Source organism: Leuresthes tenuis, unplaced genomic scaffold (assembly GCF_036924035.1).
Source record: "Leuresthes tenuis unplaced genomic scaffold, fLeuTen1.0.hap1 SCAF_23, whole genome shotgun sequence".
Lineage (NCBI taxonomy): Eukaryota > Metazoa > Chordata > Actinopteri > Atheriniformes > Atherinopsidae > Leuresthes > Leuresthes tenuis.
This window is the reverse complement of record NW_027325377.1, coordinates 15806341-15827023: the sequence shown is the minus strand read 5'-3', so window position 1 is coordinate 15827023 and position 20683 is coordinate 15806341. Positions and strand designations below refer to the sequence as shown.

The 20683-nt window shown below is 43.6% G+C and overlaps 2 protein-coding genes across 4 annotated transcripts; one reads left to right on the top strand and one right to left on the bottom strand.

Moving 5' to 3' along the window:
• Nucleotides 1-4325: 4325 nt before the first annotated feature.
• LOC140282767 (transcription termination factor 2, mitochondrial-like) lies at nucleotides 4326-7230 on the top strand. The gene is made up of 2 exons (XM_072377320.1): nucleotides 4326-4384; nucleotides 5513-7230. The coding sequence occupies exon 2, from the start codon at nucleotides 5523-5525 to the stop codon at nucleotides 6666-6668; it is 1146 nt and encodes a 381-aa protein (XP_072233421.1). The 5' UTR covers nucleotides 4326-4384; nucleotides 5513-5522; the 3' UTR covers nucleotides 6669-7230.
• Nucleotides 7231-7712: 482 nt separating this feature from the next.
• LOC140282583 (cryptochrome-1-like) lies at nucleotides 7713-20418 on the bottom strand. 3 transcript variants are annotated; one of them, XM_072377060.1, is made up of 14 exons: nucleotides 19450-20418; nucleotides 12732-12840; nucleotides 12486-12628; nucleotides 12202-12386; nucleotides 12003-12091; nucleotides 11672-11812; nucleotides 10292-10603; nucleotides 9936-10087; nucleotides 9626-9828; nucleotides 9380-9490; nucleotides 8717-8815; nucleotides 8521-8601; nucleotides 8273-8365; nucleotides 7713-8170 (listed from the first exon to the last, which is right to left on the bottom strand). In XM_072377060.1, exons 1-13 carry the CDS (start codon nucleotides 19605-19607, stop codon nucleotides 8280-8282), a joined length of 1869 nt encoding a protein of 622 aa, XP_072233161.1. In that variant the 5' UTR covers nucleotides 19608-20418; the 3' UTR covers nucleotides 7713-8170; nucleotides 8273-8279. The 3 variants fall into 3 exon arrangements, with proteins under 3 accessions (XP_072233161.1, XP_072233160.1, XP_072233162.1); XM_072377059.1 differs by having other exon boundaries at nucleotides 8277-8365; XM_072377061.1 differs by having other exon boundaries at nucleotides 8277-8365; nucleotides 8521-8595; nucleotides 19450-20417.
• Between the last annotated feature and the right edge of the window lie 265 nt (nucleotides 20419-20683).

Sequence of the window (20683 nt, the reverse complement as noted above, 5' to 3'; positions counted from 1 at the left end):
TCATTGTATCCTAACCCAATTAACAGGAGATAATTCTGGACTTTGTGTATGAGCACAAAGTCACGAATTATCATGGTGATAAGAACATTCCTTAGTAAGTATATTAGCCCCAAATTGTGCGTATTGCATAACAGACATGGCAGCAGACCGAGGTACACGCAGTTGCAAGTGGGAAATAGTTTAAATCTATTGTTTTTTTTGTTTTTTATTGTCTATTGACATTTATTTATCCCCACGATTAGAGGAGTCTTTGGAGAACATATCTACAGGAAAGATACAGGAGTACAAAGAGAAAGTGGATTACTGGTCCTATTCCATACAATGTGAGATACATCTATGGAAAAACAAGAAAAACACAAACGTCCAAACTGAGATTTAAAAGAACAATAAATCAGAGGATGTTTAAAATGTCAATTTCAAAGATGGAAATCAACCAAAATGGGGAACAAAACGTTATAAATAGTTTAACAATGGTCACAGAGACTCACGTAAAGCAACAAAATGAACGCACGCGACCTAAAAAAATATGAAATAAACTCTCAATTTGGCCTTGAGTTTCTCATGCTACCTGAAAAGACTTTTGGTGTCCTTCGTCGAGGCGGGTCGGCAGGCTGTGGGCGCCGCATTGGTCGCTCGTTCATACGTCACAGGCGTCGTCATATTGGGCAGGGCAACTAGTTGTATTTCACAGGGAAAACAAACCTTTGTCTGTAACACGGCATCTTGAGGCTCCACAAACGGTTTTGCAATCCAACGCCGAGCATTTGAAATGATTTTGCACAGGTAAGAATGGACAATTGTTTTCAGCTGCATTTTGCTCGTGTCTCATGATAGTACTTTGTTGGACCATCAGGTTTAGGCTGGTGAGAGCTAGCGATAACCATATCTAGCTACGATTGACGTTTCTCCTTAAAAGCGATTTTTTTTTTGCATGCTGCTTTTGTCTGTAAGGAATCTGGATGTATTTAGCTAATTAACTGACGGTTGTCACAATCCGTAGGTTTCTCAAACTCAAGACATCAGCTTGGCATGAGAAACGTTAGCCGAGGAGGGAGGGGTCATCAAGTTGTATTTGCATTCTGATGATGCAGACCTTTAAATGTCTATCTCTCCTTCCCCCTGTGCTCTCAAAGAATAAAGATGTATTAATAAAGCCTCATTTCCAAAAACGTTGCTCTTATTCACACACGCTTCTGTTTGTTTTGTCAGATGACAAAATGGATCAGAAATTGTCACTGAAAGTTGGCCCGTTACGACTACGTCCAAACTCGCTTTCAATGTCGAAGCACATTGGGACTGTCGCTCTGTTTAGATCAAATCCATATAACATAACCGCATAATATCGGATAAAATCGCCTTTCAGGTAAATTAAGGACAACGCCTTTGTACTGTAATTCGGCTATATGTAAATGTACTAACATGTCCCAGCGAAAAAATTACAAGCAACACGAAGTCGCCAGCGTTTTGTCACACAGCCCGTAGACCGTGTCCACAGGTAAATAGCCACCGCAACAATTACATGGCGCATGCGCAAGTAGCCCACATTTGCTACCAACTTCGACGGACCTTAAGATAAGTATGGAATGAGTGTATCGTAAGGCTATAGCGATTTTAAGTTTTTATTATTTATTCATTTTGTTGTTGTTATTATTCAGCAACACAACCAGAACGATATAAACTTTAAGGAAGGGCGAAAAGAGGCTGCCTGTGGACTTTTCTCATCACTCCCTGGAGACTGAACTCTACGTATATTGTGAGTATTCTACTAGTCCCCACCCAAATTAATTTCTCATTTACTCAATATACCTGCTTTATGAGTCATTCCCCAAATTATGATGATATAATCTAGTGCCATTGATTCTATAGTAGTATTTACTGTTTGTAAATTCTGATCTTTGGTTAGTATACTGTTAAAATTTGACATGCCTGCAGCAGTTGTGCTATTAAAGATATATGAAGTTTTTGTGAGTTTGTTAAATATCTGTGTGAGCCTTTCCCATTCTTCATTACTTTGGCAACCTCTGTGAAACTAGTCTTATTTTGAGTTTGGTTGTTACTAATGTCCAGTAATGTTCTTACAACCAATAAACGCCTGAATCCTGTTCTTTTACATTTATTCTGTCATGCCTTCCAGAATGTCTGCAGCCCTCCTCCTTCCTACCCCCACTTCATCCTGGTTGTGCTGGGAGCCTCAGGAGAAGTCGTTATCACTCATCACTCTGCTCCTTCACTGAAACTAGCGTCAAGATCAATATTTTTTGGAGGACATTGGCTGATTTTTCACTCATTTTCAGTCCTTGCACCGCAACATTTTCAGAGGAATGTGTTGTTTTTGTGTTCTACGCCACTTAACACTGACTAATGAATCATTCAAGCATGAAAAAGGCACCTAGCTCAAGGGATGAACCAGTGTTGTATCTACACATAGCAGAGAAATAATATAATAGTTTATCTTGAGGCACTTTGTTACTTGCACCCTGTCACAAAACACAAAATTTGTTCCCGTTTCTTTTGTGGCATCATCTACGAAAATGCCAAAGATAAAGCAGTTTGACAGGTACAAAATAGTATTTTTACACCAAGAAGGTTTTTCCCAAAGAGATATCAGCCGGAAACTTGGCATCTCTCGGCATGGTGTGCAATATGTCCTTAAAAAGTTTGAGAAAACTGGAAAAGTGAAGGACAAAAAAAGAAGTGGCAGGCCTAAAAAACTTTCTGTGGCAGATGAACAGTATCTGAAAGTATTGTCCTTAAGAAATAGGAAAAAATCCAGCAAAGACCTGACACAGGACCTGAAAGATGCATCTGGACCCTCAGTTGATCCATCCACTGTTCGCCGAAGCCTTATCAGAAATGGTCTCCATGGAAGGGGGGTTGGCAAGAAGCCACTGGGAAAAGGAAACAAGGAGAAAAGGCTGAGGTATGCCAAATTACACAAGAATTGGACTGAAAATCAGTGGCAACAGGTCCTATGGAGTGATAAATCCAAATTTGAGATTTTTGGTTCAAAACGTCGTCAAAATGCACAAAGGAGGTCAGGAGAAAAATACAACAGTGAGTCTCTGCAGCTGCCTGTAAAACAGAGTGGAGGCTCTGTCACGGTTTGGGGCTGCATTTCAGCCAGTGGTGTTGGGGATCTCGTCAAAATTGATGGAACTATGAATGCAGAAAAGTACCGTCAGATTTTGATCAATCATGCAATCCCATCTGGACAGCGTCTGATTGGCAGCAGCTTCTTTTTGCAGCAGGAAAATGACCCCAAACACACTGACGATGCAGTAAAAGCATACCTGGAGGAAAAAACACAAGATGGAACCCTATCAATCATGGATTGGCCTCCCCAGAGCCCAGACCTCAACATTATCGAAGCAGTGTGGGATCATCTTGACAAAGAACGGTACAAAAGACAGCCAAAATCCAAAGAAGAGCTTTGGAATGTCCTTCAAGAAGCCTGGAGAACTATTCCTGATGACTACTTAAAAAAATTACAAGAAAGCTTGCCTAAGAGGGTTCAGGCTGTGTTGAAGAATAAAGGTGGTCAAACCAAATACTGACTTTCAAGCTCATTAGAATTGTACAAACTCTGATTTCGCCTTATATACTGTATGTACATGTATGTTTGCACATGTTTCAATAAATCACTGAATCAATTTCCTGTTTTCTTGGCAGTATATATGAAAGGTGGATCAAAACTTTTATGAAATATTGTACATTATATTTAGTCTTGCAAAGAAAATCTTCTCATTCAAATATATTCTATTAATTCGAGGTCATTTCTATATGAAAAGCTGGGCTTATACTCGGTTATGTTGCATAAAAGTATTGAATGCAGGCAGTCAGCAACTTGATTTGGAATTGCCTTTTTTTTTCCTTGATCGTTTTCTTTACATTTGTTTCAATATTTCAAAGTGTATGAGCTGCACAATCAAAGTTAAGAGGATGTATATGAAAGTTGAAACCAAGTAAACAACCAAGTACTAATAATTATCCATAGCATATATTCTATTGACCCAGTGTTGAGGCCCGTTCCTTCCTCGAGCGTCTAAATGTGTTATTTCTTAACTATCGAAGTTATCAGTCACTGGACACCATGAATGTTTTTTAAGTCCTAAACCAACCCATTAAAACAAACCGGCTGTGAAATACTAACCGAGCAGTGATTTTAAACCAATTAAACCGCTGTTTGCGAGCCAATCAACTCCGTCCAACATGGCGGACACGTTTACGCGTCTCACCGCCTTCCCGCCTCCTCCAGCCGGCTGCGGGCGGTCACATGCCGCTCACGTGCTCTCCTCTCTGACTCCGCCCAGCAGCTTCTGTCATGTTATGAAAGCAGCGCAGTGGGTGTGACAACGGAGTCCTTCAGAAGCGAGCTCTCAAACTGGTAAAATAATCCACTTTATTGTTCGTTTTATATAAACAATATTCCGCATGTTGTCTAGCTGTCACCATTACGCTTATGTATGTCTGTACTGTCGCTCTGCTGCTTTAATCTGTTATAGTCCTTGCTATGTAAGATATACATAACATGCTCATGTAACATCACATGTGCAAGTCAGCTGGCAGGACAGTGTGTTCATCCTAATTTGTTCTACCCATTTTACCTGAAACATTTCAGTTCATTCTCATACATGCAACTAAAACCCTGTGGTATTGACTTATGTGCTGTTATGGCATTTGTTGGAAGTAAATATATATCTTTTGCTTTGTTTTTAGAGCCGATTTCAGGTTGTTAAGTGGTTCTGAACTTTTGAGAAAAAGTGATTCCCGAACTGAGAAAAGGTGCTCTCCCACAGGTCACATGATGAAGCTGTGGCAGAAAATATGAAAAACATGTTTGGAATAGTTTTCCGCACTCTGATCTTCTCTGTAGCTCTTGCAGTCCACGAGTTTCTGCTATTTAGAAAATGAAAAAGACCAAAATAAACTCACTTGTTAGCTTCTCAAATGGAGCTATTTGCCGATTTTCAGGCTAATCCATTTAGAGATGATCTTTTCATCGTTTGATTATTGCATTTTGTGTTTTATCTGGCTAACTAGCAAATAAAAAAATGAAATCATTGATAACAGATCACAAGTACCTTACAGTCATGTGGAAAATGCAGAATCAGTGTGTGTGTGTGTGTGAAACTTAAGTCCACTCTTTCTGTTTCCACAAGAATTAAGAGGGTAAGTAGTAGCCAGGCGTTGCTAATCAAATGCACTCAGCAGGTGTGAGCATCTCTATAAAAGCAGAGGTTTTTGGCAGTTTGTGGGTCTGGAGCATCCAGGTGTGTGTTAGTGCCAAAAAGGAAAGACATCAGCATCAATCTGGGAAGGGTTAAAAGGTCATTTCCAAACTATTTGTAGTCCAGAGAGAGAGATTATTCACAAGTGGAAAACATTCGAGACAGCTGCCAATCTTCCCAGGAGTGGAACGTCCCAGCAAGTTAAGGTCAAACCATGCAATGCAAAAGAATCTGACACCTAATGGCTAAACTATTCTCATAGATGTTCTTTTTTCTGCACACAGATCCACTACAATGCTTCGTGTCACCACTGCCTCCCTGTGCACCTCCTGCCAGAGGGTGAGGCTGCTCCTGCCTTCCTCTGTGTCCGCCTCCACCACCACGTTGAGCGCCCCCAACAAAAGACTGGAGAACCAGCGGACCGTCGACTCCCTCTATGAGCTGTCTGTGGACGTAAGGAAAGTGCGCAAGTTCAAGAGCTGGGTTTTGTCGGAGAGCACCGCTTATGTGTCTGAAACTGCCGATCTGTTGAAGGACATGGGTGCAGACACAACAGTGATCGCCAGCATCCTTGAAACTCACCCCGAGGCTGTGCTGTGTAGGCCGGAGGATGTGGCCGCCCAGCGAGACCTCTGGGTGTCCGTGTGCTCCAGCAAGCGTGCCTTGTTGAGCATCGTTTCCAAGTTCCCGGCCTCTTTTTTTACGGTAACTCACCACAGCAACCAACAGGCCAACATCCTTTACCTTCAGAGCCTTCGCCTCAGCAAGAGGATCATCAGCAAGTTGATGGCCAGCGCCCCGCAGAGCTTCAGTCGGCCCGTGGAGCGCAACAAGGAGGTGATCCACACGCTGAGGGAGACCTACCTTGATCTGGGCGGAGACGAGGGTAACCTCCGCATCTGGCTGCAGAAGCTCCTCAGCCAGAATCCGTACATCCTGCTGCGGCCAGCTGAGGCCTGGAGGGACAGTTTGGGCTTCCTGAGGGAGAAGGGCTTCACCACAGAGGAGCTTCTCAGCCTGGTCTGCAGCCTCAGAGCCTCCATTGCTGAGCTGAAGCCAGAAGCCATGCAGCAAGCGCTGGACTACATCGAGGGGGCTCTCACCTGCTCCAAGGACGAGCTCAAGCAAGTAGTGATCTGCTGCCCGGCCATACTGTACTACTCACTGCCCACCCTGGCGGGGCGGTTTCAGGGGCTGATGGACTCTGGGATGAGCATCGAACAGATGAAGGAGACTCCGAACATCTTGGAGCTCACCACGCAGATCGTGATGTATCGTATCCAGAAACTGGCCTCCTACGGATATGACGTGCGCTCTGGCAGCCTCGACGTTATTGTGGGAACCAAGAAGGACTTTGAGATGAGCTACGCGAAACTGAACCTCAGGCAGCAGAGGCCACTCTTCAACCCTGTCGCTCCCCTCAGAACTGCTGAGGAGTGACCCCAGACATCGACTTAGCGGGCACTGGTGGGAGATTTTGGACCCGTTTGAGAGCTCTTTGCCTCCATCACCGAAACACTTAAGTAAGGAATATCTTTTGAAGAAAGGTGTTCCATTCCTCCTGCAGAGTTTCAGAAAGTTGCTACAATGAGGGCCCCAAACTGCGTGAAGGTACTTTATTTTGATCTTTCCTGTCACCCATCTGTAATCACACTGCAATATGCTTTTAAATGATGGGGTCGATGGTGATTTTGAGGGGCTCTTCACAACTTCAGCTTTGTGAAAAACAAAACCAACTACTCTGGTTGTTGCCTTTCTAATAATCTGTATTTAATGTTGCCAGACAGCTAATGAAGCAAACTCCTTTTAAGCCTCACTCAGTTTTAGGAAGTTTCTGTATTTTTGTGACGGCTTTTTGTCAGGAAGCTACGGAACCGCCGAATATTGACAGAAGGCAAGCAGATAAAAGGAAGATGCCTTACAGAAATGAGTGCTATTTGTCATTTGTCCTCTTGGAGATGTACAACTGTAACTAATGGAACTGAATGTGGAAACTGGAAAAGATGCAGGCGCAATAAATGCCAAGTCGGAAGTTCACCTGTTTTGTCTTCATACTCATTTGTGCCGCATCAAAATCACAATCTTTATCACAGTTAGTTTAACCTGAGCATATGAAAAGCTCCAAAGAACAGACAGAAACCATTAGTGTGCTTAACCCAGTTTTAATCAAACAAGTACACGGATAAGGAACAAGACGCATGTGAAGCAGTAGTCTGGTGGTACATTTATTTATTGGGGATAATACAGCAGGGGCATCGTGAGGTGAAGGCTCCGGATTTGTCTCACTGCTACTGACACAGGCAACACCATGATGATGGGGGTATTGTAAGGATTGAAACAAGTCCACAAGTACTGAGACAGCGAAAGGAAACTATCTAAACACTTGTGTTTATATACATATACACAAAAAGAACAAACCTGGGGGGGAAAAGAGAGGCTGAAATAGAGATGCAAGCTCACTCAGCGTGTTTTCTTTTTTAAATGTTTTATTTTGGATGGATGTTTTAGCTTTTTATTGAATATCTGCCAAAAGAAGATCCATTCATCATGATTTGTCATATCAAAAATATATCAATGGGTCTATGGCTACACAAAGAAAGAATACACACATACAATATCCAAATATGTACAAGTTGTATGTGAGCTGCAATCAGCAAATTCATTATGTACACAAGGACGTTTGTCCCAGCAGAATTGGCCAAAAGATGGGCACAGAGTAACAGCCTCTCCAGTCTTGTCAGCACTGGCTGGGCCATGCAGTCCTCGTGGTAACAAACAGTTCGTTAACTTGACAGACATGTGAATGTATTTACTGAAGTGGTGGGAATGATCATCCTTAAGGTGCGTTCATGCGACTCCGTGGTGCTGTAGCAAAAAAACTTTTAAGTCTCATTCGTCTTCTTTTGGCTGTGATATGACTGCCGGTGAGTCTGCTGGAATACCTACACATGGGGGGGGGGGGGCGAGAGAGGGGAAACGGACATATTAAGTCTAACTTGGAAATGAAAAGCACGAGTTTCAGAGACCGATTCCACAGTACTAACGAACCTTCTAGTGCTTGCTCTGCCTTTGGACTTTAGAGCCTCTGCCGTTTCCAGAGTCTTCATTGTGCCGTTTGCCAGTGTAGTGCTCAGATCCTGACAGAAAATAAAACAAAAGAGTTTGAAGACGGTCCGACTGCATTTAAAGGCCAACTACGCAGAAAGGAGCAACGATTTAAATGAATGACACTGACACAAGGTCAGTTTACTGAACAGCAGCTATAAACCGATGTAGCAAAGTGTTTATTCACCTTTTTGAACGGCCAGACCGGGAATCTGCTGCGTGCCTTGAGAGTAACACATCATACTGCTACTGGCTGTGTAACCTGGAACTTCAAAAAAGATAAGAGTCACAAGGCTTAAAAAAAGAAAACTCGTGAAAATCTAGTTTTGATAGGTGAACCAACTGAGCTAAATATTAAACATGTAGTAGCTGCTATTTCCCACCTTGCTGGTGTGTGCCAATGTTGTTTTTTGGATCGCTCTGCAGGTACATCATGATGCCACTCTGCCAGTCTCCCTGGGACTGAGCCGGCATCTGATAAGCTGATAAGAAAAAAACAGACGGCTCTTATTAAAACACATGAAGCTCTGCATGAGTAAAAAAGGATGTTTAAACAGGGAGAACAAAACAGCCAACATCATGTATTCCTTTAACATAAACACCCACATCAGAAAAAGTTGGGAGAGGATCAGAGGATCTCCAGTTTGACGACATATGTGTGAGAAAAATTCCTGAAGTGCCTAAAAACATTGTAACAACCAAAATTGACAAGACAAAATGTCTCCTACAATCTGCAATTAAATTAAATTGCAGCCAAATTAAATTAAAGAACCATTACTTTTTCTTATAACTTGCATTTTTTATGTTGTACCAACTTTTTCTGATGTGCTTTTGTACTTATCTGAGAGAAATAACACAATACAGACGTCGGCTATCACAAAAAAAAGCTGATCCTGCTAAGCTACACCTCACTCTTTTTCCATCTCAAGTGACAGGGATTAACGATGGAGACAAGCAACGAGGAGATGACTGCAAGTGGCTAAAGATGAGGCAATGAGTAATCTCTAATCTTTAAGTGTGAGAGGAGAAGCTCTCTTGCCACTTACCAGATGGAGCTGCAGCCTCATGCGAGGCCTCAGCGGGGAATCCCATCGCATCTGAGGATGTCTCATTGTTTCCAATACCATTAGAGTTGGATGGAACTGTAGCCAAAAGGCCTGCGGATACAGACAACAGACCGTTAGTAGGTCATCAAACGTATTGTCACGTGTTATTCTGCTGCTCCCTCTTATGATCAGCATTAGATCTGAGAGAAGAAATGAGTGGATGTGCATTTAGCAGAGCGTCCTTACCCAGACCCCTGTAACAGGAGAGCTGCTGGTAGATCTGTTTCATTCGCTCGATGTTGATGCGGCTGGCCTCGGCGTGGTGCACCATGGGCTTTGGATAATGTACGCCGATGACACATTTAGCTGCTTTCTGCACAGCCTCAGGAGCGTTCCAGGGTTCGTAAATGTACCTGGCCGGAAATCCCCGCAGAATGGGCAGGTAGCGCCTGAGCGAAGAGATGGAAGATGTTCAGAGAGAGCGTGGATGATGCAATTACCTCCAAGGGAAAATATCCCCCGCGCTAAACGTTTTAAGCAAATGCAGCATATCTACCGTATGTAATCTCCATTGGGGTCGGTTCGTCGGCCAAAACCAACGGGACAGTAGCAATGGAAGAACTGCTGGAAGAAAGAGCTGCAGGAGAGCCACATCCAGCTGCCTGCGTTCACACTCCAGTCTGCATCCAGCAGCAGCTCCTCAAACACCTGAGCATACACCCAAAAAGATCTCATGTTAGCCGAGAAAAGGGACCTCTGTGAGATGTTCTGTAACCATGTGACCACGCTACTTTGTCATCGGGTGGGAAAATGGTTCAAACTAGATACAGAAAATGAGTCATCGAATCAGATCTAAACTTAATTATCATCTGTTTGAAGACATACTGTTGAACACTCGTGAACATGACCTACCTTCATGCCCTCCTCCCAGCTGATCCACAGGTCTCCTCTGGTCAGGAAACAGGCCACGGCGTGTCTGGCCAAGTGGTGGATCCAGCCTTCCTGCCTCAGCTGAGTCATGATGGCGTCAATCCAGGGGAAGCCGGTCCGCCCCTCCGCCCACTTGGCCAGGGCCTCGGCGTTGCGATCCCAGGGGATCTGAACGCAGATGGGGTTACTCTCCATCTTGTCGAAGCAGGGGTTGTTGGTGGCCGCCGTGTAGAAAAACTCGCGCCACAGCAGCTGGCCGTAGAGCGAGAGGGGGGGGGAGCTGTTCTTCTTCACCTATATTGAGTAATTTCCATTAGTGTTATGTGACGAAGATATAGGCTGAAGTAGTTTAACCTTTTGTGGTCTCACACACACCTTGGACTTTCACACTTATGACATTTTAGTTGATGATTAAAGCTGAAAAGCTGAAAACTGAAATACCTCCACAGAGTGATTTACCTCTAGCACTTTTGGCTTTAACCTAGTGACTGATTAAAGCCTTTTTGGCAGCATGAGGACGATCTATTGAATATTAGGTGATGGTCATAATGTTAGATGCCTTGAGATGAAAAGGTGCTAGAATGAAGCCCCAGCAGAAGATCAAAACAGTGTCAAAAAAAGGTGAACGCAAATGAAAATATGACATTTCCATTTGTGTCATTCGATGTTTTTAGATAGCTGAATGGAAACAAACGTAATACCAACGCCAAGTGATGTCAGACAGCACAAATAACCGAGACATTGCGATTGTGTAATAATTCTGATGGTCCCACATTCAGCTGCAGCTTTTAACACTGAACTGAATATGAAGAGTCCCTCTAAAAATAGTGAAAAGGAGATGGGACTTCCTCTACGACTCTTTGCATTTCTATACTGTGAACACTTGCAGCGGAGTCCAAATATAAGGAATCAAAACTTAAGAGGGGGCAGAGCAAGAATGTGAGACTGTTACGGACAATTTGCCTCATTATAGAATGCTCTGGAAGCCATTACAAGGATAAGAGATAAACAGCCAGAGCTGTAAATCACACCTACACAAGCTGCAGTAGAAGATAATATATCTGTAACTACTGTATCGCTTTTTCCTCGCTTAACAGCAACATTTTTACAAGCTTGCCTGCCATCGGCTTTTTACAAACTATCTATAGCCTCCTAACCATCCTTTTACCAGGAAACACTCCTGAGATAAAATAGGCTAAAAGAATCCTTGGATTCAAAGAAACTCGCTGGTCTCCCAACATGAGAGATACAAATAACACTGAAGGACTGTCATTGTTTGACTCTTGCACTCCTCAAAAGTAAAATCATGCTTGGGTGGTCCTACGCAACAAAAAGCATCATCATATCCTTGTGTCCACTCACCTTCCTGTAGAGGTCGGTGAGTTTGAAGTAGAAGAGGCGACAGGAGAGGCAGCCGAAGCGCAGGTATGGGCTGAGGCCTGTCGGGCTGGCGAGCAGCGAGTTGGCATTCATTCTGGGACGCTCAAAGTTGGCCACCCACGCCTGGAGGGAACACAGTCACATGATCAGATTTGGAGTTAGATGCTATGCTGTAACATTTGACAAGAATTCTATCAGAGCGGTTACTTCGTTTAGGAAAAAGCTGAGACTGACAGTCTAAAATTTGACCTTACAGGATCGTAAAATAAACCATTGGTGACAAGACAGAAGGATGGTATCTGATTTGACTGACCTTCCTCTCCAGATGTCTCTCTAACCGTGTGAGAGCTTCAGTTTCTCCTCCTGGCCACACAGCTGAGGACAGGCCTTCAGTGTCAAAACCTGCAGGGACCGCAAGAAAACCACATGGTTTTAATTCTCAGGCTGTAATTCTGCTCATTTGTTGCTAATCTGCCAGTAGTGATGCTGATGTTTTTTCTGGCTGAACTCACCCAGCTCCTCCAGAGAAGGGACCCCAAACTTGTCATCATGGTCTTCAGACAGCGGCGTTGAGCATTTCCCCATGACATCAGCTGTAATAACATCTGCAGGCATCTCCACCGCATCCATACGACTGATGAGAGTCTGGAACCGTTTGTAGGTGAGGGGAGACTGACCCCCATTCAACTCTATGATCCTGCGGAGGGAAAAATGTCAACAGAAAGAGGGTCACGGATCAAAGAGATGCAAGATCAACTAAAATCCATGACTGTGATATCAGGTGATATCAACTCACTTGTCCAGGTCATAGAGTGTGTGGGAGATGCGAACGGTCACCTCCACTCCAGCCTCAGAGGCCAGCTTCCTAATGGCGGCATCTCGCTCTTTGCCAAAGGGCTCAGAGTCGTACTCATAAGACAGACGAGTAATCTTCCATTCCTGACAAAGCATAAAAAACAACAAAAAAAAAGTTAGATTTTGTACAGCTTGTCTCACGCACGCTGGTTCTGTGGTTTCGTGACTAAATCAGATGAAACGTCACCTTGAAGAGTCTGGGAAAGACATCAGTGGGTTGGCCTCGAATCACAAACAGACGAGAGTTGAGCTTACGGAGGCTGGAGTCCAAGTCCTCAAGACTCTGCAGTAAGAACCTGCAGAATGAAACATGAATCAAATGCTGAGTCTGCACAGGTAGCATTCAAAAAGGTGTTGCAACAACATTAACTATCCCGATTTTCAACTCAAACAGCTGGGGTAGGAAAGGATAGTATTTGGACAGTTATTTTGGTCAAAGTTAGAAGATAAATGTGCCGACTTGATGACTATTTCAACTGTCTCAGTCAACTCTAATGAACTTCCCTAATATGTGAATGACATTACCAACAGTATCAGTGATCAAAACATGGCGCCACCAGTCTGTGACCTAATTAATCTACGTCTCTTTTTTCCCCCGGGGCGTTCACAGAGGTGGAAACACAAATGTTTGTTCCTGTTCCATGACAATGGCAGACGTCTGTGTAGATGTGGAGTGTAAACTTTAATGATTACACGCATTTAATTCTTCCTGTCGCATCGATAACACAAAAAACCAACAAAGAAACGGAGGTTTACCTTTCTGCTCAGATACAGACACAGAATTTAAAACATCCCAGAGAAAAACAGGCAAAGAAATACTTCATTATGAGCATATTTCATGGAATAATCTGCTTCTCCTCCTCTGCTATGTGTTCATGCTCTCATAAGTTTACAGAAACCCTTTCTGCAATGGCAGATGTAAGCCCTCTCTAAAGGTTTCCACCATTCAAACCTTGAGTGAGGTCACATAGTACCTTGAACACCTGATCACGGCCAGATGAGTACACAATGAAACCTACGAGAGTTTAAAAGCCAGCATCTTGGATGAGAGGGCCCCAGCTAAAAATGCCACCAACAATGGCCCTCTCCATCAGAGACACACTCGAGCACATCCACAATTCTTGTATAAATACATGGTCATGAGGATACACTGTGAAGTGAAAATGGCAATTTGGGTTTAATAAATGTCCTGAGAGGGTTTAAATGTTTCTGCCAGCAAAGCCAAAGGCTCAGGTGGTAAGTCATCAGAAGTGTCCCACCAAGATAATGTCAATAAGCCAGAGGTGGCAAGTGGACAAACGCCACCTTATTGGTGCTGAAGATGCCCATTACTGGTAAATGTGTCACAGTTATAACAATAGCACAGAACTAAAAGGGCATCCTGCACCTCTACCAGAAAAAACACGGATTTAGCCCCAAAATCATCAATTATTCCCATCATCTCTACAATCTAAGGTAACATTTGGGTGCCTAAAATCAATGCAACTACTGATATTAATACAGGAATTCTCTGTTCATTGCCAGGATTGTTGAGCTAAACATAGCTTTAGTTCTATTCTGTCTGTGTTCTCTCTAACTGAACTGACACAGAAATGACTCCTCAGGCTGAATCATCCAGACACAGGGCGAGTCAACCAGCCCTCATCAACATAATCATCACTGACATCACACACAGCGATGATTCAACTTAAGGCTGGCTGAAAACAAACAACTTACTGACCCAAAAATTATCATTTTAGTTCTTTACAACCGTCTAATCAGTGTGTTGCTTTGTTTTCTGGGGTATACTTTGCTGTGCTTCTGTTTACAACGCCCCCAAAATAAGAACCGAATATAAACATCAGATTACACACACACACACCGCAGGCAACACATGCATGCAAACAGAGCGGCAATAATGTGGTGCTTCCCGTGCTGTTGCCATAGGTACAGAATTGGTAGGTGGAAGCTTCCGGTATCATCCAAGCCTAATCATGTCTTTTAGTTTCCACTGGTGGGTTATCTAAAATACACAGCTCTCATGCCCCAATTTAGGCATTTAATGCCCAATTTGGGCTAAGTCTGACACACCAGTTGACATTGAAAGTGTGTGAAATATGAAGTATAACAATAAAACAGTTTTTCTTCCAGCGTTTGAGAACACAGAAACACTGAGAGAAGCCATTTCCAGAAAAGGCGCTTTCTTCTTTTTAAAAACTTTCCATTACACTTTCTATTTTTAAACCGAGCCTGAATAGTTGACCACAACACCCGTCTCTTTCTCCCTGAGCTGAATTAGTTCACATCTGGAATCGATCAACTAAAAAAAAAAAAAAAAACAGAGCTGCCTCACGTCTCCACCCAGATTTACCCTGCCAGGGTCCTTCGCTGTGCTCCCTGCTGTGCTCCCTGCTATGCTACCTGCTATGCTACCTGCTGTGCTCCCTGGTGTGCTACCTGCTGTGCTCCCTGCTGTGCTCCCTGCTGTGCTACCTGCTGTGCTCCCTGGTGTGCTACCTGCTATGCTACCTGCTATGCTCCCTGATGTGCTACCTGCTATGCTACCTGCTATGCTCCCTGATGTGCTACCTGCTATGCTACCTGCTGTGCTCCCTGATGTGCTCCCTGCTATGCTACCTGCTGTGCTCCCTGCTGTGCTACCTGCTGTGCTCCCTGCTGTGCTACCTGCTGTGCTCCCTGCTGTGCTCCCTGCTGTGCTACCTGCTGTGCTCCCTGCTGTGCTCCCTGCTGTGCTACCTGCTGTGCTCCCTGCTGTGCTACCTGCTGTGCTCCCTGCTGTGCTACCTGCTATGCTACCTGCTATGCTCCCTGATGTGCTACCTGCTATGCTACCTGCTGTGCTCCCTGATGTGCTACCTGCTATGCTACCTGCTGTGCTCCCTGCTATGCTCCCTGCTGTGCTACCTGCTGTGCTCCCTGCTGTGCTACCTGCTATGCTACCTGCTATGCTACCTGCTGTGCTACCTGCTGTGCTCCCTGCTGTGCTACCTGCTATGCTACCTGCTATGCTACCTGCTATGCTACCTGCTGTGCTACCTGCTGTGCTACCTGCTGTGCTCTTCCTCTGAGGTCGATGTGACACAATAGAACTGTTCGAGCTTTGTAAATCTGTGCAGCGCGAAGAAATCCATCCGTGTCTGTTTTTCACCATTCATCTCCCTCAGTCCTCTGACATGTGACCCCCCCCCCCCCCCCCCCCTCTTTTACAAACAGCTCCTTTATGGAGCAATTCCACAGCAATGACATCCACGTGCCATAAAAGTCTTTCATAATCACGGTGACCCAGCAAAACGACGCCGGCGAGCTTGAACAGTTCCAATTACAGAGCACGATACGAAAATGGATATCAGATGGATGATCAGCTGTTGAGATTAGAACTCGAAGTGGTGTGGCTCACCAAAGAAAGCTGGGGTCTGTCGCACCGGCGGGAGAGCAAAAGTAGGTCAAAAAAAGATGGGAGGGTTCACGAGTAACACACTGACCTACTTGCCACGCCAGAGAATGTCGGGGGTAGGGAAATCTATTGTGTATATTTAATTTGGCATTGCTTTGTTTACTTAGTATTAACCCCAGAGATTTCAAGATCTCTGAGTGCTTACTCAGTTGAAGACATTAAATGATAGGATTTGTGCGAGGATGGGTGGTACTTACATAAGCTGCATGTTATAGCAGGTTTTCATTCTGTTCCACCACATCAGCCTTACTTACAGCAAACGTAGAGAATATTGCATCACATCTGGGTATACAAATGGCTTGAAACAAATCAGGAGTAGCATTTACTCAAATTATTTGAAACAATCAAGAGCTGAGCTCTTAGTTTGGAGAAGAAATAGTTAAATCTTCTCACTATGACTTTCTATTCATTAAAATAAATACATGAGCTTTTCTTCGCTCATGCAAACATCTGATTTCATACTTTTACCCGACATGAACCTATTGAAAAAGAAAGATTTGAATCTTTTCAATCCTTGTCTTCTCTGTGCGACGGTTTTATTCCATTAACAAGTCTGATCTGCGCATAACAAATAAGGAATAAAAGGATGAATCAGGGCGTGCTGCGCTGGCTTTGCGTCACCCCTGGCCGTCGTTACATAACAGTGGAAAAATAACATGGATGCTCACAACAGACACGCCTTTTCTGCTGCTGCCTGCCTGACTCTTCCAGAGATGGCAACAGAACCACACTGCAAACCAAAGCGCGCAGAGGGGAACAAAAACATCCAGCGAGACATTTACTGCACTGTAAACCTCAGGGGTGCTTTCGTCTGGCAGCTGCATGTGTAGACTAATAAACCTGCCAAACAAAATGCTCCAGTTTCCACACAGAAGCAGTTAGAACAAATTTATGAGGTTGTACAGGGCAAATGTCTTGGTGACATATCGAGCAGGGTAAATGGGATGCTAAGTGTTTAATTAGGAAAACCTCCCACTAAACACCGAAGGTTCAACGCTGTTAGAGAGGAGCAGGAAAAATCCTCTATTTGATAAACTGCTAAACAGCCCACTAACCTCAACGGCTTTCATTCTTATCTCTATAACATGAGGCAGGACACTTCAAACACACACACATATGGCCTGCTCTGATCACACACACTTTCTGTCAGATAGGGAAGTGTCAGTTGCATTAAATGTCGGTTTTAAATCACATATAGCCTTGAAGAAGTGTGGGGATATGACGTGTTGTTTGAAGCAAACAGGGGAAAAGCCCTTTTCATCTTCCTAATAGGTTAGACCAAGAGCTGGCGACATGAAAGAATGTGAAGAGTTATGAAACAATACTGTATTTGCAGCTCTGGCTCCGCTCCACACATCCCAATCCCAAGATAACTGCTCATCTGAATAAAATTTACACTGTCACAGCCTGCTAACAGACCGCAGTGGGGGGGGATCTGCGTTCCAATGAGCTGAGAAAGCCTGATTTGAGGAATGACTTTGGGACCTGCTGATGTGTGAAACAACATTTTACATCGAACATAATGCAGACTGTGACCCATTTTAACATTTTAACTGAGAGCTTACTCACTTTCTGAGAGGAAGAATAAGTAATGACATGACTTGTATGCACGTCCATTTATTTAGCCTGATTCAATTGAGTTAATTGAGGTTTCCTCTTTTTTTTTATGTTTTGTCTAACGGGGGAAATTACAGTCTACCGTACTGTTACATCTAAGGACATAAAGGACCAGTGTGACCCATTTAGATTAAGAGACGTGGTCTTATGTTAATACCAGTATTGAAGCGTGTTATAACTGCGACAGATTTGATGGTGTGAGTGGATGTAGAAACTTTTAACACGAGCTAACCTTACAGTGTGGAAGTGAGTTCAAGCCTCAACCTGCTTTTAAGTGAAAACCTGTGAAAAAAAAACTACCACATGCTTGTTTTCTTCTCACCTTTGATTGACCGGAGACACATCACAACAGTTATTGTTTTGTTTCATGGACAAGTCTTCGAGTAAAGCTGTGTTTGGCCTTGCACTTACATCAAAACAGTTAAAGTCTGCTGGTACTTAATATGAAACAGCAAGAGCCTAAGGCAGAGAAAATAAAGATGCAAAACAATGGCTCATCATGTCTGTGGGATCTGCGGTTGTGCCTCGTCTTTTATGGTTGCTCGACAATTAATTTAGTCAATTATGTATATTTTTCTGGTCTCTTGAGTCTCATATTGTTCCATCTGCATCTAATCTTGGTCACTATGAGGCTGTCTTTATTGTTTTAAGTCTTATTTGGATTGTTTTGTGATAATTTGAGCCACTGTGCTTCTCATTTTGGTGATTTTTCACCTCTTGGTGGTAATTTTAGGTCTCTTTATATCTTTGGAACTCAGTTTGTGGGTCTGCACTATTGACATGTCTCCACATTATTTTAATATTGCGTCAGCCAGTGCATATACCGGATCCACAGCTAAAATCCAGCAGCAGAGGTGACACATACATCTACCTCAATCATATGGTGATTGTTTTTTTTTGTAATGCCAAACAAGGTAGAACTAAATAGATGAATTGTGTCAGTGACTCTACTGAAAATGTTTCCCCACAGGCTAAACATTAACCAGCAAATGTTTTTTCTCCGCTGCAAATTTATCTTGTCAAGGGTTAGTGACACAATAAACCGTGATTGCTCTGACAGGTCATAGTTTTTTTTAAGTGTCACAGCATTCATTTCTATCCTGAGCTCTGCCAAGTTTTGCCCAAAACTTGCATTGATGATGAGTGAGTTGAACCACAGTGCAAAGTCGACTCCAGCGCATCCCAAAGATGTTCAGTGGGGTTAAGGTCTGGACTCTGTGGTGGCAAATCAACGTGTGAAACCGCTCCCTGAACTCTCTCTTGCGTATTCAGCCCAATGAATGGGGCTGCTGAGCATCTTTCCATGGTGGAAATTTCCTAAAAACCAGTGTGATGTGCATGCTAAAAAGAAAAATCAACTCTCCTTTAAATGTCATCAGCAGCTACAGCTGCAGTTATGAATTGTTCTTCGGCTGTCAAATTTCAGAAAACAGTCTAAAATCAACATTCCATGTCTATGACGGCCCCTTCAAGTGCTCCTTTTATCTGACTAATATCTCAATCCCCAAACACGCCCAGCTTACTATCATATTAGTCAAATAGAAACCTGTGAAAGAGGTGGCGAGTAGCACAAGTTTTACTTTAAAGTTACACAAGCAGCTGCTGCAGCACTGCATGAGGTCACAGTACAAAAAGGCATTCCCTCTCTCTGAATACATAACTGGACCATGGCACCTTCACTGCTCTTTGCATTTCCGAACTTTACCCTTTCTTTAAAAAAATAATAATAATAAGGTACTATCCGCTTATTACAATTAGTTTGTTATGCGTTTGGTGCTGCTGATCTAGTGATCCCACATCAGTGTTGGCCCGTGTGAAATGTGGTTTTCCTCACCTCCACCTGTTGATCCCAACGTTCGAAGATCCCGCGAACCAGGGATCGAGGATGTAGACGCAGCGGACGGTATCCGCTCCCAGCAGAGATTCCTTGAGGGACGGGTTGTCGTGGAGCCGCAAGCCCTTCCTGAACCAGTGGATCGTATTAATGACCATTACTCAACTGGACGAGTCCTTTATTCCTTTTTGAATGATATCGCCAGTCCTTTTGTGCTCACTCGATACAACTCCGACTCAATTACAGTAAATGTATGTGTTTAAGTTATGTCCAGCAACAAAAAAAAAAAGAAAAAAAAGGGGAAATCAAGGCCACAAGTAATCCAAATATATGGAGAGAGTTCCTTCGAATGCAGTCCTTTGATTCCAGAGACGAAATCCAACTTTTAGATTAACCTTGCTCTAACAGAACGTTTTCCATAATGTCGAAGAATCTAGAAACCGTTGGATGCTGAACCATTTGGACAGGAGACGGGGCGCGCTCTCGGATAACGTGACAAGCAACTCGGCGGGCTTTAGGACCCGGTTCGCCGATGAGCCGTAGCCTGGTTTGTTGTATAACTTGTTTTTCTGATTGATGAAAAATGCGTATATAAATGTACATGCACTAAAACTTTTAGCCTGACCTTCACTCTTAACACAACATATGAGTATCAGTAAATGGTAAAATAATTAACCGGTCTGTAAATTGAAGCAGCTCGCGTTGCTAATGAACACAAGACACCGTGGCAAGACCGACTGCTCCTTGTCGCGAACACCGGGAAAGCATATTATATAAATAAGTTATCGTCAAATTCGTCGCTCTAATGTCTTCTGGAGAGATACTTAGCTGTTGCAATCCTCTTTCCTTCTCTTCCGACTCTCTTTTGTCGTCCACCTCACTACCGAGCTGATGTGTGGATGGTTGTATCAGGAAAATTTTCCTCAACGTTCACAAGAACCAGGACCAGCTCCACCTACCGAACCGCACCTACTGCTTGACTCCGCCTATTGGCGTCGTGCACAGCTCTCTGATTGGTCCAAAGCACTACGTGCGTTTCTCGTCGTGGTCACGTTTTTGCAGCGTGTTCTCCCTTCTCTTACGAGGCGAGGCAGCCAGCATGTGCACTCACTTGTGCTGATATTACCGAACTATGACCTCTTATGGTTAGCAGCCCCACATGTTAGTAGGTTAATTCATGAAGCTTTGGCAGCACAACAGCAGACGACTAACTGTCCCCGACTGTCCTCAGATT